Here is a 27,939-nt window from a genome sequence, read left to right on the forward strand (position 1 = left end):
AATACGGTTCTGTGTTCTACAATGGAAAAGTTTTGTTTGTTTCTTGTATCATGATCATGTTTTTCTTCTATCCGCGTAAGAACACCTTCTAAATGTCTCTTTACAAATATCAGTAGATTTAAAATGTACAAACAAGGTACTGGGAGTATACGAAATTTTTTAAATATTGGTTTGCAGTGATCTTTTGGTTTAGCAGCCGCCATCATTCTTATTATTCGTTTCTGTATTGTAAAAATTACCTTGGCTTTGTGTGTATTTCCCCAAAATATAATGCCATATGTTAAGTTTGACTGGAATAATCCAAAGTAAATCGTTTTTAACACTTTAAGCGCCAAGGGTCAAAATCAGAATTTTCTTCTTGGGACCAACTATATATTTTCTATTTTCCCTTATTTGGCCATGTGCATAAATTGTATGCACAAAAAGTTTTTACCTGTGGGCCATGTGCATATATTTTCTGCATGATTCAGTGTACAGATTATAGGCTTGTGTAGAGATTTTCTATACATTTATCGTTGAAACAGATATAAAGATATTTAGTACTGGCCCCCGGGAACAGCATATAGCGATAGGCCGTTAATTACTCAAAAGTTGGTACCGCTGCAGGCAGTCAAAGTTCATTGTTGTTAGAAGCTAAATTGTAGTGCATTTCAGTTAACATTACGCTGTTGTGAGAAGCACCTGCTCCGTGTAATAATTCTTTTTCACCTCAATATGGCAAACGAGGACGCAATAAGAGATATCTTGCAAGGAATGGAAAGTGATATGAGTTACTTAAGTGAAGATTTATTTAGTAACATTGCTAATTCTGATGATCCTCCTTTTTCACCACCCAAGACTGTCAGTGATTCTTCTAGCAGTGAAGAATACGAACATATCCTTAAGCCATGCCGGAAAAGAAGACGTAGATCAGAGAATAGTGAATCAATATTTAGTGGCCTTCAAGTGAGTGATTCCGAAACGGACCCAAAGGAAACCGAATCTGGGACTAGTTCTACAAAAGAAATTGTGTGGTATCCAGTGTCTGCAAATTTGCACGAGTTCGAATGTGATTTCGATAGTGGTGTGGCGGGCGAGGTTATTGACATTTTGCAAGGTACAAAAGACGTTCTAAAATACTATGAGCTATTTGTTGATGACTCAGTATTGGACTTAATTGTAACTGAAACGAACAGATACGCAGAACAATGTATTATTTCTCATATTGAAAACGAAACGTCAACTGATCATGCACGATTGTCCATGTGGTATGATACAGATAAGAGTGAAATACTCCAGTTCCTAGGTTTGATTTTATGGATGGGGTTGGTTAAAAAACCAAATATAAGGAAATACTGGTCTAAAGGCGTCGTTGTACAGAATGCTATACCAAGCTGTCTCAGAGCTTTGGAAGAGCACATGCAGCAAAACACTCTAAGCAAGTTTTAACCGTGTGTCCCGGGTGTTCAGAGGACAAAGCGATTTGCCAAGATTGCTTTTTTGAAAAACACAGTGTAAGTTTGAAAAACTGAAAAAAATGGTGATTTCCCTGCTAACTCTTGAGATAAACTGTCATTTGTTCTTATATTTTCTTTTCTTATATTTTATATCTTATTTTCTTATATTTTGTTATCTCTTGGTTTATAAAAGCTAAGAATGAATATTTAGAAAAAAATATGGAAAATGCACTTGTTTGAAATGTTATCTCCAAATACTTTGAAATTTCGAGAATTATAAGAACTTATTTAGCCAAACTTTTGAAATAAATTTATCGTAAATTTCAATAACATGAAAATTTACTTCTCAATTTTATCCCAGGGGCCATGTGGATATAATTTATGCACACTCGTATTTTCGCAAAAAATCATCATAAAATATAATCAAATGTATAGAACAACAACAAAACTAATATTTTTTAACAAATAAAGAATAAAAAAAGAGAGACCCGAAACAGAAAAAAATGAAATGTATGCATTGGCCTCCAGCAGAAAACAAAAGTGTGCATAAGATATATGCAATGGCCCCCAGGAACAGACCAAGTGTGCATAAAATATATGCACATGGCGCTTAAAGTGTTAAAGTAGACTCTTTTAAAACATCTTTGAGTACTTTAATTGCGAAATAAATTTGATTTAATTTTTTACCAAGTTTAGTTATTTGTACATCCCAGGAGAGATTTTTATCTATCCAGATTCCTAAGAACTTAGTGGAGTTCACATAGTCTATTCCGTTATTTTCAATTGAAATATTAACAGGCTGTGTATGTTTGTTGCGGATATGATGAAAATTGATTGCTTGTGTCTTTTCAATGTTTAATTTAAGCTTATTTTCTTTAATCCATCGAGATAGTTTATGAAGGATTTCATTTGCATTACCTTCAACATCCTCATTTGTGTTCCCTTTTACTATGATATTAGCATCTTCTGCATAAAGGGATAGTTCTGCTGGAGCAATATTACATGGTAGATCGTTAATGTATATCAAAAATAATAATGGACCTAATACGGATCCCTGTGGCACTCCACATGATATTTCTTGTTTTCCTGATGTGTAGTATGTAGTTTGATTTGTATCTTTGTCACTGTATGTAATTTCTACTACTTGCTGCCGATTTTCCAGATACGATTTAAACCATTTGGACGCAATGCCTCTTATTCCATAATCGTGGAGCTTTGAAAGAAGATTTCTATGTGACACTAAGTCAAATGCTTTAGAAAGATCAAGGAAAACACCTATACATTTCTCCTTACTATCTAAACTTTTATGTACAATTTCTACAAAATTATATATTGCTGTTTCCGTTGATTTCCCTTTTAGGAAGCCATGATGCTCGTGTGTTATTAGATCATGTTTAAGTAAAAAGGATGATAGCCGGATACTCATTATGGTTTCTAAAATTTTTGAAAAAGTTGAGAGAAGTGAAATAGGCCTATAATTTTCAAGCTCTGATTTGTCGCCTTTTTTATAAATTGGTTTTACTTTTGCAATTTTTAATATACTAGGGAATTCTCCACTTAAGAACGTCATATTTATGAGGAAACACAGGGGGTCAGCAATATATTTAATGCTTTTCTTTACAATACTTGGCGGTATACCATCTACGCCAGCTGACCATTTACTTTTCATCTTCTTCACCACTTTTATTATTTCTGCATTTGTAACTGGATGCAGATACATTGTATTGTTGCAAGTTTTTGAGAATATTTTCGTGGGCATTGCTAGCTCACTATTGTACGTTTTTGATAAGTTGCTGTAATAATTATTAAATAGGTCAGCTATTGTACGAGGATCTTTAATTACGTTGCCATTTTTAATTACCTCTAAATTACCGTCATTATTACGAGTGTTTACACTTAACTCGTTTTGCACTAGTTTCCACAACGCCTTCGACTTATTATCGGATTTTTTAATGATTTTGTCATTGTGTAACTGTTTTGCTGCTTTCAGAACTCCTTTATATATGTTCTTATATCTTTTGTAATATGTCTCTGTATATGGTGATAGATTTCCTTGTGTTTTAGCGTTGTTAAGAAGTCTCATTTTTTTACTTGCTATTCTGATCCCTTGTGTTACCCAGGGTTTTGATTGTTTTCTTGAAGTTACACATTTTACAACAGGGAATGCTAGATTGAAATAGAATGTTATGGTGTCAATGAAGTAACTGAAAGCTTCATTGACCTGGTTATACAAGTAAAGCTCGTTCCAATTTCCTTCCCTGAGGAGGTGATTAAAATATTGTATATTTTCATCATTAAATTTTCTTTTGTACGTTACATTACTTGTACTTGGATTACAAAAACTTTTATTGGGAGTTACATGTATATCGAGTACTTGGGCAAGGTGGTCTGAAAAACCACTGTTGAAGACGTCTACTGTGTTATAGTTAAGATGACATGCTATGACATTTAAAGAAATATGCTATTGCAATATTAATTGCTTTGAATTGCAATTAAAACGCAATTCGTGTAGCTTTCTTAACTCCATGGGAAGACAAATAACCAATACGTACTCACGGAACGGCAAATATCATATGGCAGCATTTTTTCTATGAAACAGTAATACATACAAAAACTTTACCAGGGTGTCCACATTCTGGAAAATAAGTGAAAGTCAGGGAAAGGTCAGAGAAGTAAAGATGTATCCGGTGAAGTCAGTGAAATGGCAGATTGGTCAGGGAAAGTCAGGAAAAAATCGATTTAGGTCCATTGTCCAATTACTGAATTTATGAAATAGGGTTGATGTCCTTGCTGTTGCTGGATGCAAAATGTGGTGTTCTCAATGATGATATTGAGGGAGTCAGTGTTCTCTGATATAGTAGTCGAAACTAATTTTCTGCGAGAAACACATCTAACTGCATCCTGGCATATTTGCTCAAAAGCGTAGACGCTGTTCTAGAAGAATTGCATTGTGCCAAGAGGATATCTGCACAAGTGGCTGAGAACGCAAAGAAATAATATCTCCAGCTCACAGTGAAAGCTCAAACTGAAGAATTTAATGAACACTCGAATGAATTCACAGCGAATGACAGAGATGGTATTGCACTTGATGAGTTTTTTTTTTTTTTTTTTTTTTACTTAGTCTTAGGAAATGGGAAGAACTTCGTTGACTTATGGTCAGTTATGAAATTTTGTTTTATCTTCTTTCACGGAAACGCATTTTTTGAAAGTGGTCTCACAATAAATAAAATTCTCATTGTTGAGAACTTACAAGAAGAATCTCGGGTGGCTCAATGATTCTGTGATGAGAATAGGTGGATCATCAGAATTAATAATTACAAGAGGTATGATAAATTCAGTGAGAAGTTCAATGAGGCAATATCAGGTGTGTTTGGAAAAGAAAAGAGAAATAAATGCTGGAGACGAAAAGAGGAGAGAGAAACGGAAGATTCAGCAACAACTACAGGAGCTGGAGGAAGAAGAGAAGAAAATTAAACTGCGGAGACAACAAGAAGGATATTCAGATCAATGAGAAGAAAACTATGAGAGAAAGGATGAAAACAAATTTTTAAATGGGTTGCATTTAACAACTGCACCAGCAAAAGTAATGTGTGTGTGTTACATAATGTAATGTATTACATAGTGTGTATGTGTGTGTGTTTATAATAATCAGTAAAATCATGTATGAACTGTTTATTACTATAGGCAATATTATAATGCTGTGTAATTGGTATTATAATATGTAATTTTTTTCATGTCTTAAGTACTCTGTATACTGCACATTTTCATTTCTAACTTTACGTTTGTGTAATATGTAGGCCTAATCATTATCGTCCTAATGAACATGTTTGTAAATTTACATTCCTTTGGAAAGAAAATTGAAAAAAGAAACAGAAGCAGAAGAGAACAAGGCCAACTATGGGGAGTGTGGAGGCTGGGGTTTCTTTTTTACTTCTGTATTTTTAAGTTATGCAGGGGTTAGGGAAATCTGGAACTTTCGTCATGGAAAGTCAGGGAAAAGTCAGAGATCTTTTTTCCAAATTGTGTGGGCACCCTTTTATATTTCCAAATGAAACTATATAAATTAGATCTCCACTTCAAAACAAGTGGGGGCAACTGCCCCCTCTTGCCCCCCTAATCGCCGCCCATGACTATAGTAACAATAAAGTGTAGGAAATTAAAGCCAAAAGATTTTTCAAATTAAGTGTTTCATCTCAGTAAGCTAACTGCTTACAATTTTCACAAATGCAGTAATCAATATTTTCACTGTCGGTACACCCAACATGTGACCATCCTCGGCAATAGCAGCACTGCACCCAATCCTCATCGAAACCTCCTCAAATAAGAAACACCATGAGAGTATTTGTCTAGCAGCTCTCCGAACACTACAGTTTCCCGCTAACACACTATCCACAGCTTTCTTCATACTTTCTTCATCCCGTTTCCCTTTCTTGTATGTAGCCATCCTTGTACCGAGTTCTAAGAAATCAAGTCCACCCTAAATATCTTCTCAACTAAGACTAACTGCGTAATTTCTTCTGTCTGGTACTGGGAACATTCGAAGTGTCCGGTATTGGGACCACACGATCTATTAGAAAAAATATTACCAACTAAAGACCGTGGAAATTTTAGTTAATGCTTCCACACTGTACGCTTCTTTAATTATTAAGAAATATTATGAGAGTAAGATAAATTTAATTCACTTACCTGAGGAGGGTGAAAATCTTCTGTAAAAGTTATATATGTAATGTAAGATAGCAGCGAGGATCAATTTTCAGCGATTGACTAGCAAGCACGATAGTCAAGTGGCACCAAACATTTACCCCTGTTGATAAATGCTACAGACGAATGTAGAACAGCTACTGCTCTCTAACGCCGGAATGCTAAAACTAGTACTGGCCGGCACTGGGAAGAGTCCGGTACTGGGGCAAGCTCCCCTATACAGTTTCCCAGACCCGAAGACAAACATTACACCCCAGACCATGATTTAAGTAGGATGCTTCACTTTTTGTTGGAGGCATTTCAACTTGAATTCCTCCCGAGGTCGACGTCGCACATATTATGAATATTCAACAAACACGAAGATACATGATTCCTCACTGAAACTCTTATTCTCCAATCATCAGCAGTCCTATGTTCTAGGCCTCGTGCCCATTCGAGGCGCTTCTTTGCAATGATTGGAGTAATTTTTGCTTTCTTTCTTGGCCTGAGTGCTTTTATTCCCTCAACACAAAGAATCCTTCGAACTTTTTCAGGCGAAATGTCTACACCATATTCAGCCATTTTTATGCTTAAGTCTCTAGAAGTTGCATTTCTGTTTCCTAGACCCAACCTTTTTAGTTTTTTTGATCCTTTTAGCGATAGCTTTGGACCTCGCCCACACTTCCAAAGCCTATGTTGCTGATACATTTGCTTCTTGCTCATCGCAATGGAGATTTTACTCACAGATTTTTGCCCTACCCCAACACTAATAGCAATTTGTCGTTGTATACATCTTCCTTCCGTCAAAAGTCTTTTGACAACTTCCACTTTACGGGAAGAAAGGTCTTTCTTTGGCCTTTCAAATTATGCCGCGATTATAGGACTTCATAGAATAAAAGATTAATACACTAAGCACGTCAAGATCACTTTGAACTGGCCCATTCGAACTGTTGAACTCTTTGAATGTCGTAACGGCTTACGGCTGCAAGCATAATACTTCAGATTGTAACTTGTTGTTAGAAACCACAATAGCTGTCTACAACTGAAATACCACTTTTAGAACTCTCTCCTCTACTAATGCCTTCTGCTGTTCAACTTCAAGTGTACAGTAAACAAATGAAGGATTCTATATGGATGGTTTAAACCATTAAATTACATGTTCAAGAACTCCGAAATTAGGACTGCAATATCAATTTCGCATTTTTCTAGGGTGAGTCTAATTATTTGAACACGTCTGTACAACAGTCTTACGTGTTTTATAGAGTTTTCAGTATTTTAAAAAGGTTACTTCAATAAAGTGAAGAATTACAGATAACATTTTAGGTGCATAATACCATCATCATAATAGGTATTCTGCAATTATTGGCAGGTCACTTGCAGCAACTGAGAAGCTTCCATGCTCCACGGTCTTCCGCTAACCTCTTTCTCTTCACGTACGACTTTTCTGTTATGATATCGTCCATCAATTGTAGTCTCCTTCGCCCCTCCCTCTGTCAAAAGTGTGACAGTTGAAGAAAAGAATAATCATCCTTTTATTAAGCTGCGCCTATGATTCTGTCCCTTGATTTTAGTTCATTTTGTCAGAATTTTCAAGGTCTTGTCCTCTTGAATTTTGTCCTGTATTCGTAATAATCTGTTTAGTAATTCTAACAAAGTCTGTACGAAGAATAACAATATTTTCCAGTTTCATCATAAATTTTAGATGTTTCATCGAAAAAATAACTAGGATACAGTTCTGTCATTAGCAGTGTTATTCACATCTACTTTAGTAAAAACGAATGTAATTTTTTAACACCTGCAGGGAACTGGAAAACTGATTGATTCAGTTGCAGGAAAGCCGTCTGACATTGTAACTGAAACGAACATAAAACAAACTTAATTCAGACTAATATCAAGTCATTTCATATCAAAATTTTATTCAGTTTTCCAGAAGTTCATTTCCAACATTCTAAGGCTCTCAGTACGTAAAATGTGTCACAGTTCGCATCCTCAAGAGATATTTGGCCACATATTAAGTAAACAATGCAAGAGAACGCATAAAGAGGACCTTAAGAAAGAGTCTTAGTCTTGTACATCACAACTCCTTTTTCAGCATCACCTTATCAGCTGATTTGTCTTCTATACATAATTCTATACTATAAGCGATAACATACTTCTATTCTCATATTTATACTGTCAATGTACAAGCTTGTAAACAGCATCAATACAAAATATCAATATCACACATTCAAATACTTGTATGTTTTTTATAAAGTACCAACCAAATCAAAAGGTCAGATAATCGGGGATAAGGGCTGTCTTATGCATCGTCTTGGATTATTTGTTTAATGTATGGCCAAATATGTCTTGGGGATGTGAAATATGATACCTTTTATTTACTGCTAGCCTTAGCATGTTGGACATGAATTACTGGAAAACTGAGAAAAAATTTGCTTTGAAATGACTTTATATTAGACCGAATTAAGTTTGTTTTATGTTTGTTTCAGTTACAATGTCAAACGACTTTCTTGCAACTGAGTCAATCAATTTTCCATTTCTCTGCAGATATTTTTAAAAAAATCACATTCATTTTTACTAAAATAGATGTAAATAATAATGCTAATAACAAAACTGTATCTAATCATTTTTCCGAGAAGAACAAGTAGAATAACATTTAAAATTTATGATGAAACCTGAAGAAATAGTTATTATTCTTACAGAATCTCTCACAATTAAGAAGAAAAAATTCCTAGAAGAAATCCCCCCTTGTACAGAATTCCCCACTTCCGAAGATTACGCAGAACGGGAATTAGGCAGAATGGGAATTATTGAAGCTTTCGTAATCTGGAAATAAACTTTTTGTTTGCTTTTAATATATAAAAAACCTGCTCCCCTAGAAAAATGTGCAGGCTACACCCCTAAATGACTATGTAGTGGTTTCTTCAAACGTATTGTATTGTATATTACATTAGTAATTTAGAGCTTCTTTCTTTCTTCCTTCCTTTCTTTCTTTCTTTCTTTCTTTCTTTCTTTTTTTGCTTTTTTTTTGCTTATACATATTAACTCTATCAAAGCACACCGTGAAATATAGTAACTGTATTGCATAATAAATGTTCTTTGCTCAATTTTAAATTTACTGCGTTCTTTATATATACAGTTGGTATTTAATGTTCATTCGTGAAATGTCTAATGAGCTTTTGTCCTAATTAAGTAAACTTCGGTGGATTTTTTCCTACTCTTAATAAAATACACTCCACACAGTATATATTGCAATTTTGAATGTTTGCTTGGTTTCAGAAGTCTGGTAAAATATGCTTTTTAAACATTTTTATTTATTTATTTTTTTTTTTTTTAAAGGAATTTGTCTTGGGATTCTCGTATCTCCATTTGAAAGAAACGAATTTCTTAACCAATTATATAATTAATCCTTGGAATGAAATAGGTTATATAACGTAATTAATGTATAACTGCAGAACAGATAATAATAATTTAGTAGTACAAATGTAGCTGTTACCGTTAGAATTAGCTACGTTCTTAACATTATCCCTACTAGTTCCTGCATCATCGCAATTTCGTGTGGTGGTGGCGAATTTCAGAACTAAAGTAAGTGAATGAAAAAGGCACGAGACCTAAACGGCATAAAACCTAAAAATCATTTTATGGCGCAGGTCCTAAACGGCACAAGTCCTAAAAATCATTTCGTGGCACAAGTCCTAAACGGCGCAAGACCTTCAATTTAGGTCTAGTGCCTATATTTTTTTAGGACTTGTGCCATTTAGGACTTATGAATGTCACCCGAAAAATGACATTAAAACTTTTTTAGTTTATGTCCCACTGCTATACTGTGTAGGGGAAAGCAGATGGTATTGAGGAGAATGGTGGAATGAATACAGTCAAACGGGAACGTCCCGAGGAAATATACGCACATAGTGTTACCACAAAGTCCACTTGGCACAAGTTAGCATCGAAACAGGGACCCACGTATCAGATGTGAATGCTCTACCACTAAGCCACCAGCCCTTTTTGGTGCTAGAGATCCAAGTTTTATCCCCGCTGGAGTACCTATATACATAGTTTAGTAATTGTAATGTCATGTCTCATATAGCATTAATTCCGAAACTACCATACCACATACATCATGTTCAGTAGAATAGGTGTATTCAAATGAGAGACTAAAATATTAAATAAGGACATGCTATAGTTTTCTATTGAATGATAATATTGAAAAACTTAATAGACTGTTTAAAATCAACACAGAAAGCAAAGTTCGAGATTATTCTAGAAGAAATGCTGCAATAGTCACGTAGGAAAGTTTAGTGTTTTTGTCTTAGTCTGTAGCTTGTTTTCTTCCTTGTTGATGTTGCAACGTGACTTACAATAAAACACATACACATCTGCATTTGTGTAGTGTTCTTTTCATTTTAAAGGTTTAAAATTTATCAGTAACAATTTAGCAACAGAAAATACGTGTGTTTATCTGCAATATTTTATTGTCTCTAAATAACGAATGTTTTTTTGCTTTTTTTTTTTTTTTTTTGTTTAAATGTCCTATTGGTTAGTTTAAATACTGTGTATGTTAAATATATGCAATTTCTGTTTTGATCCGTGTATCTATTGAATTTCGCCAACAACATTTCTGAATTACCAATACTGTACTGTTTTTTTTTAGTTTCAACTAGTTAATCCAAACCATATTATTCTAAGACCATTTCTGAGCTTCAATTACAGTTACTTTTGTTAAAACATTTTATAAGACCACTTCTGAATTTCTCTAACCTCTTTGTTGTTTTGGTTTATTCTCTAAATAAGATATTTTGTATTACATGAACTCATTTAGCTAGATGTGCTGACCTGTTCCTGGAGGCCATACAACAAAACTCCTTTTGGGGGCTGAACATGTAAAGCTTCAAATTTGTCTTTGTGCGTCATTGGTAAAACGACAGCTTCAATTAACTAGAACGATAAAATCATAGATATTAGCAAATAAAGTTATTATATAATTAGAATGTTTTATAAAGATAGTAACATTCAGAAACGGTCATTATGATTAGATTATCTATATCTATATCTATATCTATCTATCTATCTATCTATCTATCTATCTATCTATCTATCTATCTATCTATCTATCTATCTATCTATCTTAATATTTGTATTTGAGACATATTACACATTTACAATATAATAGGTCTAAATCTAAAAAGATATTTTTAATTCCTACGGAAACAGTTATTGGCTTGAAAATAAACTATATATTGGTGAGCAAACTTAAGGACGAGATGGATAAAGAAACATAAAATATTTAGCTGGCGTTAGAAATGAATGGAAAAGCGGCAGCATGTTGTAGAAGATTTTCTACAAATACATATGGAGCTAGAAATTGCATAGCGTAACGTCAGCTTGACCATAGTGTCGAATATGTTTGACCCGCAACACGAAACAATTGAATGAAAGGTTAAACCGTGTGTGTCAGTCAGAAGGTTTAAGATGCACAATACTACACACCCCGAAGAAACATTTGAATGACTTCATATGAGGACCCTAACAGCACAAGATGTGCTAGGCATGTGCCATTTAGGTGTCCCAGTTATTTTTATGTACCCGACACTTGGCACATATGATATTAATGTGCTAAGTATGTACTTCAGCTACCTACAGTGTTAGGTACTTGTTACAACTAATTGATATTTGCAACTATGTACCACAAATATAGCATTTATATAGTGAAACCTCTCTAAAGCGACAGCCGTGGGAATCAAAAATTGTCCGCTATAGAGAGGTGTCCGTCTTAGAGAGGTTTCGATATTTTCTTACGTAAATTAGTAAATAAGGTGATATGTAATTACAAACTAATGAAGGTAATTTATCAAACCGTTCTATGACTGTGGGCATGTCGACATCTGCGGATTCTCCACAAATAACTTTGAAAGAAATTTTGTGTCTAATCCGAAACTTCTCTAACCACTCGTTCGAGACTTCATTCATTCGAGATCTGAACATTCATTTCTGTTGCTACCTCCAAATTCTTAGCTTTTAGCATCGATCCTAACACAGGAATTTTTTTTTTTCATTCCGGAATCTATAAAAACATTCACTTGCACACCAACTTTGTTCAAAGCAATGAGACACTATTTTCATTGTCATTTTCACACCACAACTTTATTAACTTGTCTTGGTTTCATATTATCTCAGGTGCTTGTCTTTTTCCGATAAAAAAAAAATTCAGCTATCCTTCGCACACCTCAGTATTCTTCGAAAATTCAATCAATTTGATTTTAACATTAGCGCTCTCGTGGCATTTCGAAAGCTCACAACAACTTACACTTATTGCTTATTCGATGCAGAATGACTTTAAAAAGATTTCCGTCTACAAAGAGAGGCCCTAAGACAATATGCGAATACGCAGACAAAAAGTATCAAACATGTCTTCTGCTTGATTCCAGCGGAATAGTAGAATGTTCGTGTCATCCCAAATGGCAGGCAATTGTCAATCACTTTTGATTCTAAAACAGGGTGGGTGGAAGTGGAATGTAAGCAAAGATATGAGGGTGTTGTTAAACAAAGACGCTTCATCTGAGTTTCTGAACAGCCAGTTGACGAGGCAAAATGTTATTACAATGCTTCCTTGCTGATACATGTATGCATTTCTGAAAATGTATTTTTTCTGTACTTTTCAACTTGTTTCTAGAGAAAGTGTCCGTAATATGGAGGTAAATAATACCTATAAGAGACAGAAAAGACTGTCCGTGTCCGTACTAGAGAGTGTCCGCTTTAGAGAGGTTTGTCAACATGGTTTTTTCCTCTTACAGTGTTGGGGATTACAAAATATATCCGTTATGAGAGGTGTCCGCTTTACAGAGGTGTCCGTTAGTAGAGGTTTCACTGTATCTGGTTCAGTTTCGCACTCTAACAATCATTTGTTTTTATATCGTCACTTCGGACATATATCTGTCATGTTCTATGTACGTCCTTTAGGTACGTACTGATTCAGACACCCTAACAGCACAATATGTGCTAGACATGCGCCATTTACGTGTTCTAAATTCATCTCCCACATTTGATGCATTTGTTGTTTCTTTTTCTAAGCGATTGTGTACTAAAAACAATAAACGCATCAACTTTATTAGATGGCAACTGTCGCCGACCATTTGAAAGTGAATATGAAGAATCATGAAATAAAGTAAATAGACACTCGTCATTTGTTATAAAATTACATGGCGAGCAGATTTTATCTGATCCCAACAGTTATCGTCGAATATCGCGGTTAAAGGATCACTCTGATTAGCCAAATTCAAAAGACCTCAACAATTTATCCTCTACAAGCGACATTCTCTTCATCGCCTCCGTGGCCAAATCGGAAGAGCACGCGGCTAGTAATTCGAAGGTTGGTGGTTCTCCCCCCCCCCAAGGTACATCTCTTTACTTCTGTAAAGTGTTTTTTTAGGCTCACCTTAATGTAAACAATTACGCTTAATAGGCGATTTAACATATTTTGGGGGAGTAATTTTGTAGTTCATTGACGATTACGGCATGGAGAACACCTAGAACATGCTAGGCACGTTCCCAGGCATGTACCTAGGGACGGACATAGACTATGACTATCACTTGCCACCCATGTGATTTTTCTCTCAGAGGTACATAAGGCACATACTGGGCACATTCCCATATACCTGGGGAACGTGATAGGTATATGCCTGCTATGTAATTGTGCTGTTGAGGAAAGAATCGTCGGAAAATATGAAGAAGGACAAAGTGTGACGAATGTGGCCCAAACGTTTAGTATTGCCCACAGCATTTTTTCGTGAGCATTGCAAACTACAGCTACTGCGGTGTAAATTTGAGTTAGTTGTCAACCACGGTTAACTCCAGCAGTGAACGACCATTACATCGTATAACAAGCAAGAAAAGGCCAACATCAAAGAATTGTAAACACTTCTAAGAGGGCTACAAGATGAACAATGTCACGCTTTGCAGTGGCATATCGACTGCATAGTGATGATCTCTTTGCCTGACGGCCATTACATTGTGTTCCGTTGACACCCGTACATCGGCGGCAAGGACATCAGAAGTGGACTGAATAGGAGAGCACCGCTTTCTCTTCCAGGATAAGAGCATATTATATTTGATTAAAGATTCTGAACTTACACTCATATGACGAGAGATAGAAACACGCTAAGAACCAGAAATATTGCCAAACATGATCATCTTGGTGGTCCAGGTGTTATTGTGTGGGAAGACATAATGGTGCATAGGTATACCGATCTCACATTTTTTAACGCGGTATTATCACCGGTCAACGTTATTGTGATACTGTGCTCATTTTTCATGTGCGTCTTTTCAGAGGTCCACTCGGTCCCGATTTCATCTTTATGGATGATTACATCGAACAACAAAGGTGAGAGAGCTCTTTGGGCGAGAGTATATTCTGCGAATAGACTGGCCTGTTCGTTCCCCGAATTTAAATCTATGTGGTATGCTATAGGGAGTTCCCCTACAAGTTATTTGGAAAATATGCTTAAAATTTCTTTTTTACAGTTTTGAGGTGGCTACAAACCAGACTCAAGAAGTCCAGACTCAACAAAAATATCATTTTTCATTAAAAGTGATTCCAGTGTTTGAAAAGATGCGAACTGTTATTTATATATATAACTAATACATAGCACCAGTTTTTTTTTTTTTTTTTTTCTGGAATGCCTTTATTTTGTCGTAAGCAGTAAGCATTAAGAATAGTGAAAGATTTTCCTTGAGGAAGAGATTTAATTCATTTAATTTAGAAAAGAATGTTTGAAAGATAGGATAGTATCAGTAACCATACTTCGTGAACAATGAGTGGTGAAAAATCAAAATTATGTTCACTTAGAAATAATAAAACTTTGTACTTTAACTCAAACAACCTTCTTAGTACTTTGCCTCTGGAGATTAAACGAATTTCAGAATGAGGCGAAATATGTTTATTGTCAATTTCATTGCTCAATACGAAAAATAACTTATTATTTAATAGTTGAGCCTTAACAAAATTAACTATCTTTACAGGCTTATCTAGCACAATTTTAAATTCTGGTAGCATTCCTTTGGAGGCCAATGCTTCTTTATGTGCGAAACAATGCACTCTTTTCATATCTGGAACTATTTCTTGGCCTTAGAAACAACCCCCTATGTCTACCTGTAAGGTCGCAGAGATCATCTGAACATAAGACCACACATTTTTGTCACTTGATCTTTTTCTCTCTTATGTAACTATTGAAAGATTATAATATTTCTTCTCTAGTTATTGGGGTTGGCTCAGTATTACAAAATAGAATACCGTCCCGTATGTCATCACCATGTTCATATCTAACGTAGTACATCAATTACTTATATCATTTATAATATCAGTAGTTTCGTCCAATTGTAACGCATAAATAAGTACTCTTCGTAATTCTTTCAATTAACAGATTCCACGTTCACCGCCATATCTTTAATTCTGCTACCTACAGTGTAATTTGAAAGAGGAATAAAGTCGATATCTTTCATGTGGTCAAACATAGTTTACACATCTTTTATAGTTCAAAGAAGTAAATTTTCCTGTTAAGGTGAGGTTTTCCTATTTTGTCTATGAGCAAACTTAAAAGGTAGGGTGCTTCCAGTGCTTTGCTGTTAATTGAACTAATGGCCGAAACTTTAACTTTCCCACAACTACTCGCTGGAAAAAATGATTTTTTATTTTTTATTTTATTTATTTATTTATTTATTTATTTATTTATTTTACATCACAATACTTTGTTTATAATTGCCGCAGGAGTTTTGCAGGTTTCATGACTCGTTCGACAACATTTTATAACACAAAACGTATTGTGGTTTCTGTTTACTTTCATCAGCGCACCAGAGACCCTAATTCCAAATACAACCATCCTATTTCCCACTTCAGCTTTTAAAGGAGAGACACGTTTACTCTGCGTAACAATACTCGTGTCACAGTTAGAATTAGCTTCGCTTGCTTTCTAAAAGTCCTGTTTTAAGCCACTTTTCCGTTATTAAAACACTTTTCGAAAATATATAAAAGCTTGAGTTAACCAACAGCACACTTTGCCCAACTATAACTTAACTCTTCTGAGGAATTACTGACCTTCGATTGACAGAAGGAGAGGAAATCTATTAGTTCCGGTTCATTTAGACTGACAGAATGCTCAAAGAGTGCATAATATCATAAGCAGTCTTTAAGCATTCTGTTCGCAACGCAATGCGGTGAAAATACTGACACTCAGCCAGGGTGCGAATTACCGGGGGGGATGAGGGCGATTTCCCCCCTCAATCACATTTTGTTCCCCCCAAAGAAGTCAGCTGAAATATCCCCACCCGGGATGCTCGCTTCCCCTCCAAACTATGCTCAGTATAACTCCAAATTTCACTGATTTTTGTCATTTCTTGTAAGTTTAATCTTCTAGCAGTATTTCGAAATGATCGATGGAAACTATCCAGTTTTGGTCATTTCTACTTACCACCTAATTTCTCACTATTTTCAACGTTGTTTAGTTGAACCATATTATTATGAGTACGGTTGTTACTTGCAACTGTACTTTCGTACCCTTCAGTTCGTCATCGTTCGTGAATTTGAATGTACTAACTGCGTACAACAAAGCCACATATGGTTTTATAAATGATCTCAGCGGTTGGCCAAGAAGTATACAAACAGCTTCTTCCACAATACTTGAAGAAGTTCGGACATGTCATATTCATCCTCTACATTTGAAATGAAATGAAATTTTTGAGTTTTACGTCCCACGGTTATGCCGGCTAGGTTAAAGGAGACGGTGATGATGAGTAATGAATGAAATGGTGGAATGAAGAAAGTGGGAGGAAACGGGAGAACTCCGAGGAAACCCACGCACATGGTGTTTGCCCACCACAAAGTTCACTTGGTGTCCTCTACATTTGTATCGGTTATCATCTTATTTTAATTTTTGTTATAACATGTTATTTCATTTTCCAGTGTACTCTTTGTTAGCACATGGTCTTCATTCCCTAGTAGTTTGTGTGTATGCAAGTCAAAAGTTGTATTTAATTTGTGATAATTAGCATAGTAATCACTGCCTTTTACAGTTTACGGAAATGAACTTTTGAAACTGTACTCAAAATCTGAGATATAGGTATTCTCTCGTAAGTATATGTTAACGTACACGCTGGGGATACGCTCCTAGTGAGCAGCCATATTAGTGAAGGTGATTTTTAGATGAATAAGCGCATAATTGAAGATTTGTTTCAGCATTGAAGATTTGTCCGTGTCTGTATAAGCATTTCAACTGGAGCGGGTTTTTTTTAAAGTTAACCCTTCATTTTTCCATCTTTCTTTTCGCTGTACAGTTTGCTGCCCACGCTAATAATGTCAGAAAAACTTCAATGTAATGTTTACTTTATTTGAATAACGTATCCATAGTGAATGAACTCATCCGCAACCTAAGTAAAGTAATTGTAACTGTTGACTTCCTGAGCCCCATCACGAAATCGATATTTGAAAAAAAAAATGTCGTGAAGAGCGCAGCTTTAGCGGGGAGTAGAAGCGCAAGCTCAAAATTTGAATTGAAAGATTTTAAATATTTGGCCTTCGATTTGACCTTGATGTCAGAAATCGGGAACACCAACAATCCATTTCTTGTTTGATAGGCTAATATCTAGATTTTCATTTTTTTTTTTTTTTTTTTTTTAAGTATTCAGGTTTAACTGATAATTTTAGTGGTTTTCATAAGACTGAAGTATTTTTTTTTTTCAACCTGTATGTAATAACGCAAAGTGGAAGATTTCAATATGAGTGGAAAAATTAACATATGCTTGTGATCATGGCTATTGCTCGGGCCGAATTAACAACTAAATAAACCTTAGAGAGCTACGGGGACAACAGTGAGTACAACATTTGAACACGTTCAGAAAGGTTGAGTGGGGTGTGCGTATGTCAGACAATATATACGTACATAGTTATTTTCGGTAGATTTATTAAATTACTAATCTCTTATTTATTACAGATGCCAGGAGTAAGGAATTATTATTTTTTGCATCTTCAGACTTTATGTCCTGTTGGCCTAATTTTACTCCCCTACACACACACACTACAGATTATCTAATTCGCACACTGCACTCAGCTGAAAAACCTTTGCGTCAGCTGAAAAACGTTTCCAATCAACATGGATGATCGTCACCGTGCTGCTGTAGCATACTTAAGGCTGCAAGTAGTAAAGAAACGCAGGAAGAATAGATAATATTGGGTATAGACAGTTTAATGATAAAGAAAACAATGACATACTCTGTTAGGCATATATTTTGAGCCTCTCTATTCCCTGCAGATACGCCCTTTAATAAAATTTGATAAAATAACTAAGCTGGAGGTAGGTACTATGTTCCAAAATTCATTGCAAATAATTCACGCATTATCTTGTCATGCGATCACAAACAACAGACAACGTGGATTTCAATGTGACGACTTGAACCGAATTTTTTTCCAAAAACGCTGGGACATGTTTTCTATTATTTTAAATGAGGAGTTTTTATACCGACTTTATCTTCCTAGCTTAACGGGTTTATGAAATACGGTACTGTTGTTTGGTATAAATTTTGAACCGCTCATATTTCCTTCGAATACGATATGTTCTTTAATCAAAGTAACATGATAAAGCTTAGATCGAGGTAAGTAACTACTAAGTGTGCTCTTCCCCTTGATGTGACCATAAACAACAGATGATCTCCCTCGGGGCTATGTAGTTGGCATACGTGCCTTTGACGTGGAAGACCCAGGCTCGAATCCTGGTGGGAGCTCATGTGGTTCAATTTACACGTTAAGTGCAGGTCCACGTCCTTTATAGCTTCAGTGCTGAAATGAACGCTAAACTACAAACCAAGCAACCAAAAGGCAACATTGCTTTCGGTACGAAGATAAAAAATTATAGAAAATCCCTTCCTCCTAGAATCAGAAATTTTCGAAAACTCTGGAATACAGGTTGTCTATTTTGACGAGAAGTTTATATGCCAAGTTTCATCTTCCTAATTTGACAAGATCATGAGATACTCAATTTTTCGAAAAATCCCCACGCACACTCTTCCTTTAGAGTACATATTTTTTAAAATCAAAATAACATAAAAAAAAACAGTTCGAGGTAGGTGGCAATTACTTTCAAACATTCACTCCAGACAATTCAACTGTTTCCCCCTGATTCGATTACACACAAGATCAGTTTCATTTTTATATATTGGATTCGTATTTTCTGCGAAAAAAAAAATTGTAACTTGTATTGAACTACAGTCACAAAGAATTATACTGTATTTTATTGAGGAATGCAAACGTTTTAAAGTGTTTTTTACAATATATATATATATATACAGTGGCGGATCCAAGGGAAGGGCTATAGGGGCTATAGCCCCTCCTTGACGCTCAGGTATACACTGGATAAAATGGGCTTCAATCCTGTTTTACACTGGATAAAACGGCAAAATATGGTTTAGCCCCTCCCTTGATCATATTCTGGATCCGCCCCTGTATATATATATATATATATATATATATATATATATATATATATATATATATATATATATATATATATATATATATATATTGCAAGCTGAGCCCACGCCCATTTCTGTATACTTTTTTATGTGTGTGTGTGGGAGGGAGGTTTTCAGGCTTATCAGATATAATCTAACAATTCATCAATGACCTAATGCCCAGTCGTTGTTAAAAATGTCCTAGTGCACAATGGATTGTAGTACAAAAGAAGAAAAAGAATTAGAATACATCAGAGGATTTTCATACAAATATGTAGGCCAAGGCATACTTCAGGCGCTCCCTCGCAGCAAATTTCATTGCACACCGAATCATTTTTGTTTTTGTCTTTGTATTTTTTACTCCGAATATCCCAAACTCAGGGTTTCTTTTCCATTTTCATAATGCATAATTCTGTGCAGTAGCGTACGCAGAAGGGTTTCGGAGTTTTAACCTCCTCTTGAGGAAGATGGTATGTAAAAATAAACATTTACCAAACACCTCAAATAATATGAACTTGAGAGCTTGAAGCTGCCTTGAAGAATTTCTGCGTACGCCACTGCTTCTGTCTCTTTTTATCCACATGTAGGTCATCCATCTTCACTTGTGAAAACACTGTTTACAAGAACAAATCGCTAGAACTCAGTTCCACGAGGTATGAAACAATGCACAAAGTGCGTCATGTAATTATTCAGCGCAGCAGACAAGATGCTCGTGTGAACGGTACCATTTGATGTAATGGTAATAAAGTTCAGTCGTCATTAAGTACTCGGTCGGTCCACTATGGGCGATGCTTGCGATGTGCTTACAGGGTGTTTAAGACGTTGAGCATCAACAGGTTAGTCAGTCCATGTAGTAGATCCCATTACTTCCTTCAGACAGGGTAAAAATACGGGGAAACGCAGGGGATGCCGTCCCCCTACCTCCAAAAAATATGTACGGCGTCCCCCATTTCTGAAAAAAAAAATACAATGGGCAAAGATAGGCAGGGAGACGGCGGAACGTCATGCCGCTACCTACCGTCCCCCTACTTTTTCAGATCCATTTTTACCCCTGCCTTCAGCCATAGCAAATAGAGTGCTGAAATTTTAAGCATTCTGGCAGCCCTGTAAAGCGAAGCTTAATGAATAACAATAAACAACAATCAGCTTATTGAAATATAGATGTTACATTTTATTTTAAACAGCAAGGAAAAGCAAAAAACAACAAAACCTTTATTTAGTATAGTGGGACGAAAAAGTGCAAAATTGGCAAAGTTACAAATTGGCAAAACTAAAAAAAAAAAAAAAAAAAAAAAAGTTAAAAAATAAAATTGGTTTATATTTCCGGTCGTACATGTGCTCTAATTTTGCGGAATGTGAGAAACAAAATCTACCATATTTTGTATCTTACTTAACTTTTCAATATTTGCTCTAGTCGAATCTTGCTTGACCGGAAGATATAAACAGATTATATTTGTTTTTCTTACCCTTTTCAGTGTCCCAGTTTCCAACTATTCCGTAGTATTACAACTTGAAATAAAAATTATATTTATTTAGCCCAACCTATTGTTTAGTTCACCACCCTTTATGTTTTCCTTCCCTGTTGGCCAATTGTTGTTGGGCTAGGAATCCCAGACTTTTGTTTGATCATTGAAACAATATGTTTCATAATTTTAGATTCTAAAGTGGGGATACGAGTAATATATTGGTGTGAAATATTGAAACATTTTTAAATGTCTGGTTTTTAGTTCTGTTTGTAGACCACCTTTCAATAGCAGACCACCGCAATATCTTCTCGGACTATTGATTGAGAAACGCTGTTGTATGTAAAGTAATTACTGAACATGATTTAATGGGGATGTCAGCTGCAAGACTATTTGTCCCGACACTACGGAACGTATTTAAATGCAATATTTAATATTTATGCAAATATTCGTAGTCACTTATAAGTTAACGTGTATAATAGTATGTATAGTATGTGTGACAATTTTGCTTTACCAAACGTGCAATGAAAATTTCGATGTTAAACAAATGTAGAAGCTATTTTGAAGGACGATATTAAACAGGTAAGTCTTTATTCATGAAATTGTTATATATGACCACTATTTATCTGTTTTAATTCTAACAATGCTTCCTATCATAGTGTTTAAATTAATTCTTCTCCTTATTCTTTCTCCCATAAATGAACTGATAAATCCCTCCTCCCCAAAAAGAATCAACAACAAAATCATTCTGTGCAAATCCGAACTCTGTGTTATTACTAAGTACCACGAACCATAGATTCCATTTATTCATTGCGAAGATAAAGTAAGATTCTTTGTGGCAAATGTTGTCGATCTAACCGAAGAATATATGAAATCTTCACTTGTACCGTAACAGAATATCAGAAACGATATCAACAATGGAAACTGTTGATAAAACATGAACGTAAACCGCTAATAAACACAGTGATTAAGAAATTAGAAATGAATGACGCAGACGATTATCAATTACACCAATGATAGTGATTTAGGAAAAAAGTGAAGTGGGTATAAGTGGTATAGAATTAGAATATTACATTGAAGAAAAACTGCTAACGGAAACTTTGCAGGTCAGTACCATAATTTATTTTAAATCTTATAGATTAAAATTATTAATATTTAGGCCTTGTTAGCAATTTTCTATAATGTTTCTTTTTATTATTATTTAGCTATACCTGAATTTTGGGAGTTATAATCATGTCATTATGCTTACTCTGTTTCTTGGATAATATACCGTATGTGTCGTTCCAACACAGAATTCTGTTTAATTTATTTGCTTATACGTAGAAGTTGTGAATACGGGACAAGCAGGTTACAATTGCATTCAAACCACCACTCGGATTGTTACTCGAGAAAGTTAATTATCGCCTGGAACGGAACCCAGAACTACACATATGCCCTAATCTTTGATTGTAGTGAAACACTAATATTGCTCACAATTATGTTGATGTCAAGAGCTCTTCACAATAGTATATATATATAACAAGGACGAACTCAGTTGGTGAACCGAACTAAGAAGCTCTCAGTGTGTGAAATGTGGAACATAGCCCCTGTTACCGCCAAATTTTGGTTCAGATCCGGCCAGTAATTACCAAGAAATAAAATATCATACAAGTTTAGCCAAACCTGTTCCTAGCAACTTGGCCACCAAACATAGCGATCTTTATTCCTTAGACAACAAACTATTTGTCCACCAAATTTCGTTCAGATCTGGCCAGTAGTTATCGAGAAATAAAGTACCACATACAAGCCGACCAATCCCAAGTTGGACCTGTCTTTGGGCGAACTCGACCACCAAATATAGCGACATTTATTCTTTAGACAATGAGTTACTTGGGCACGAAATTTCGTTAAAACTGCCCGGCAGTTACAGGGAAATAAAGTACTACATACAAAAGCGAGTCGAACCTTTCCCTTTATAGCGATCTTTATTTCTTAAACAGTCGGCTACTTACCCACCAAATTTGGTCTAGTTTTACCGAGAAATAAAGTACCATCATACACACACATATATACGAAACACCTGGAGTGAAACTATAAACTCCCGTATACTTACGCCGGGAACTACAAGAAACATGTTAAATGTGCTTAAGGACATTTTATTTAAATCATAGCATTTTCTTACATTTTTAACGAATCACATTTCAAACCCATGTATAAATTTATGGAAGAGATTACAGATTACAGAGTGTCTACTGTTGAAATACATAATGCACATAGATACTTAAAACTTGAGATAAAATTTTACTAGGGCCGCGCACGTTGCAGCTGACGTTGTCAGGTAAATCCGGTTCAATTTTCGATATTCTTATGCCAAACAAACAATGAACACAACTTTAAAAATAAAATGTATAAATACTATACTTGATCCCCATACTACATTCAGGTGAAATCGTGGATAATAACGTAGTAATTGAAATAGGCCCATCATGCAACTACAGTTGTAATTTTCTTAGCATGGTAATTAGTAACATATTCCCGTCTGACGGACATGGTGACGTATCTCATTATTATAGATTTTACATGTATCTTACGATTTAAGCGATCAATTTAAGCAAAAATATTTTTTGAGATATGCCAAAATACTACGTAAAATATGAGCGTTAAAAACACAATGCTTTGAAGTACTTATAATCCTGTTCCTATCGAGTTTTAAGAGCAGCATTTTACAAGTTGATAAATATGATCATCAACTACTTCCTATAGGCAATAGCTCAATTTCGAAAAAAAAAAAAAATCCTCCCATCAGCCAGTCGACGATACTACAAAATCTTGTTCGGAAAAGGAACTCTTCTCAGCAGTTTCTTAATAAAGCCTGCCTATGGTATCAATCGAGCAACAATTTAATGTTTGAGACAAGTCTACGCGTTTAGCAAATAGTGTAGATACATTTAGGTAATAATGTAATACATTAGCCATACTCAATATTCTACATGTAGTGTGAGATACTTTCCAAATTAGTTTACGTTAATCTTACCTCCTGGATCTGTTTATCCAAACCACCGATGTCCGAATACTGCTCTTGAGGCCTTTCATCGAGCTCCATAGTTTTCACTCGAGCATCATATTCCGATGGAAGTGTATCCAGAACCAGGAACGAGTCTTTGTTTACTCCAATTAAATCTCCTGGCTTAATTTTTTCTGGGTCCACTAGACCGATAACAGGCAAGAAATATGTCTAAAAAAAGTATAATTACTGATGTTAAATGGACAAAACAACATATAAGAACAGTCATCTGACTTTTATCACCAGAAACGACAACATAATATTTCAGACTGAATTAAGTAAAATTTTGCATATAAAGTTTCAAGAGATGGTTTAATACTTGTGCTACATTTCTAGAATAATCCCGTATATATATGTTAAAAAGGTCTGAAAGTACACTTGTCAACATGACAATTTAAAATAAGTCTTATTACTTTAATTTTTGTTTCAAAATTTCATTTACATCCATAGACAGAATTCTTGGTTATCAAATAAAGATTTAAATTCTAAGATATCATGCATTATTATAAACATAACTATTAAAATATCTAAAGAAATCATAATCGTCATTAGTGGCAGGTGAGTTTCTGAAAAACAGAGAAGCTTTCATGCAATACTGTCTTCAGCTACCTTCGTCTTCACATAGGAATTTTCTGGTTTCATTCCATCCATCGTGGCGTTTCACACCCATCTCTCTCTTTCCTATCATTGTACTTACTAGCACATCCTTTATGATACAGTTCCTATTCAGCCAGTTTTCTTTCCTACATTACATTTAAAATTGATTGTTTCTCCCCTACCATTTCTAATTCGTCTTGATTCGTTTTTCCTTTGACGCAGCTAATTCTCTCAATTTTTCACAATACTCACATTTCGAAAGCCTCCAGTCTTTTAAAGTCGTTTTTGAATAATATATATGTTTTCTTTCGTCCTACATATTACCGTACTCCACAAAACACTAAACAAAGCCTGCAAGTAAATTTCATGAACAAGTACAGCAGACAGCAAAAATTATTTTCCCTTGGGCTCTCTCAGCCTCGGAGCATAATTGTGGACATTAGGAACGATGACAATTGCTTCAGAATGAATGGGTCAATTGGGATACATCTCTCCTTAACGCACACATAATTACTATCCTTTAAATCCAAGAAAGCTGTTGGGCATGACTTTTGCTGGTTATTGTATGTCAGAAAAAAGAAAAAGTAAAAAAAAAGAAAGAAAAAAAAACTTTTGCACCTATCTTTGTAGTATAGATCTTTATCCGTATTTGTTCATTGCATAGTATTACAATAAAGTAGTATATTTTTAGTACCTCTTTACATGTATCAAAACTTACGCTACCTGTAGGTGAGAGGAGAGAAAATGTGCGTTTTTTGTGTGTGACATGATTGTATTTGATCTTAGAGAGTGTACACGTGTATAATGTATGATACATTAATGTCATATTAAAATACATAAATTTTGTATACATAAAATCTACAATTTTGGTGATAGCTTTATATGATCTGTTGCAAATATGTTAATATTATCAATACAGAATTATCCATAAAATGTTGACTAGAAATGTTCTAATTTGCTTGTCTTACGTAGTAACCATAAGACTGAGGATTTTCAGCTATCTTAAACTGTTTCTAAAAAATAGCAAAACGGAAATGAACATAAGGAAATAAAGATAAATGTCTAATAATCACAATTCACATAAAACTCAAGTTCCACTGACACTCTCTGCTCGCTGCATACACATACATCGTAGTTAACCTAACATTAAATATTATTTTTGAACCATCATCCTTTAATGATTCTCTGGTAGAATGAAATTTTACATTTACTGCAGATCGGCGTCTTCATTTCAAATAGTTTGTTTGGGCTATATTATCCTAGCAGCACATTGGTAGGCCCTACCTAGCTTAATTAATGTAAGCATAGTTGGGAATTGTTAATAATTGCAAAACTAAACTTAAGAAATATGTTGGCCAAACGTAGTTTAAGTATGTTGGCCAACCAAAATTTGCTGTCGGTTATCTAATAGTTTCTCAACCTCATACCCCAACCTTTTTTTTCCGTAGGGGCTACACTGACAATTGAGTTGGTTGAAAAATATTTGGTAAAACATGTAATTCCAACGTAGGGCCAATGTTAGCGATTGACTAGTTTGCCGTTTCTCATTGTTGGGTCTACTGTCTGTGCTGCTAGGAAGGGTAATTCCAACGTAGGACCAATGTTGGCAATTGACTAGCTTGCCGTTTGTCACTGTTGGGCCTACTGTCTTTACTACTAGGAAGGATAATTCCAACGTAGAGCCAATGTTGGCAATTGACTAGCTTACTATTTCTCATTGTTGGGCCTACTGTCTGTGCTGCTAGGAATCATTATTTTGTTATCATCTGGCTTCATTCACTATTAGGTACTGATGTTACACAAACAGGAAATTAAAAATAAAAAATAAAAAAATAAAAACAGAAATGTACACAACAAATATTAAGAATAGGAACAAGTTATTCAGAACTACGGTAACCTAGTTCCCATAGAAATTCAAATACGGTTAATGTTTCAGATGTAAAGTGTCCTTTTGTCTGTATCTCAAACTTCATTAATAAATAAATGTACAGAAGAATGTAATTATTTTACATAAAAAATAAATTCAAAATGCAACATGTAATGATCCAACAAGACTATTAATATGTATTTTTATTAATGCTTTAGAAAAATAGCTATAGTGAAATCCAGAACTTACCTGCCTGGTTGAGGTTTTAATAACAGCACTTTTGCCTTCCCTTTGTCTATCCAGGTCCATCGCATCTCCAGATTCCTGTTCAATATCCTCATTTTCTAAATCCAGGATCTTACAAAAAAGAAAGAAAGAAAAACTCACTCTCTTGCACGAAATTTAATGTCTTACACAAAATAGTTTGTATATTATTTTCAACACATGCAAAGGCGCAAATCTGTCTTCAACATTGGGGGGGACGGGTAAGACGTTCCCATATATGTATGTATAAGCGATGTTCAAATCATTTATGAAGTTGAAAAACAATGCTGTGAAGGATCAGGGGAGCAGAATTGTCTTCAGTGACGTATTTAGGAGGCTATCGGGCTCATTCTCCCCTCGAAATAATTTGTTAGTTTTACGCATTCCACGTGCAACAATAATCCTTTTTACCATTTCTAAGAATGTCATTGACTTTCCATTTTCTTATGCTTTTTGTTCAGAAATAATACTGTATTTGTCAAATTTCATTCCATGTAAGAACTGCGTCCTTAATTGTTCTTTCTGTCATCCTTTCTATTTTTCTGTTTCATTTTCTTGACGTTACTACTTTCATTTCGCCTATCATACTTTATCGACGGTTGTCAGTTGTGATTCAAGTTGGCCGTCATCAGTAATACCAAAACTAAGAGGAGTTGATAAGTGAAACTAGTGTTCCACACCAACATGCGCGGATATCAACATGACAGGACTTTAGTTATTATAACAAAGGAACAATTTTATCGTTTAGTTATTTTTAAAAGAAGAAAATGTTTGAATTAAAGAAAATCAAAACGGGGGAATAATTAGCCGGGAAATTAGGACGGCCAAGAGGATGCTTTCTTTTTCTTGTATGAATAGAATAAAGGGTTAGATTCACTTTTAAATTTTTGTATCATATCATATAGGATTTATCGATCTGTAATTCTTGCCATTATAACTTCAATTTATGCATAATTAAAATATATTTAATTCTCAAACTCAGGTGGGCAATTGCCCACTTCCTTCCTTGTGTTGGGTATAGCCCTCAAAAGAAAATCCTAAATACGCCATTGGTTGTTTTCAACATTGGAAGGTGGGCAGATTTGAGGTTTATTCTAGATA

General features: G+C 35.0%; 1 protein-coding gene across 1 annotated transcript in view; it reads right to left on the bottom strand.

Annotated features, from left to right (window-relative positions):
• The window catches only part of LOC145677967 (26S proteasome regulatory subunit 6A-B-like), a 95,515-nt gene that overhangs the window by 52,897 nt on the left and 14,679 nt on the right, over nt 1–27,939 (bottom strand). Inside the window, 4 exon segments of the mRNA XM_081748193.1 lie at nt 10,947–10,961; nt 10,964–11,048; nt 24,081–24,281; nt 26,824–26,931. Of these exon segments, the coding sequence (XP_081604319.1) occupies nt 10,947–10,961; nt 10,964–11,048; nt 24,081–24,281; nt 26,824–26,931 (409 nt within the window).

Source organism: Thermobia domestica, chromosome 2 (genome assembly GCF_964235325.1).
Source record: "Thermobia domestica chromosome 2, izTheDome1.hap1.1, whole genome shotgun sequence".
NCBI classification, from domain to species: Eukaryota; Metazoa; Arthropoda; class Insecta; order Zygentoma; family Lepismatidae; genus Thermobia; species Thermobia domestica.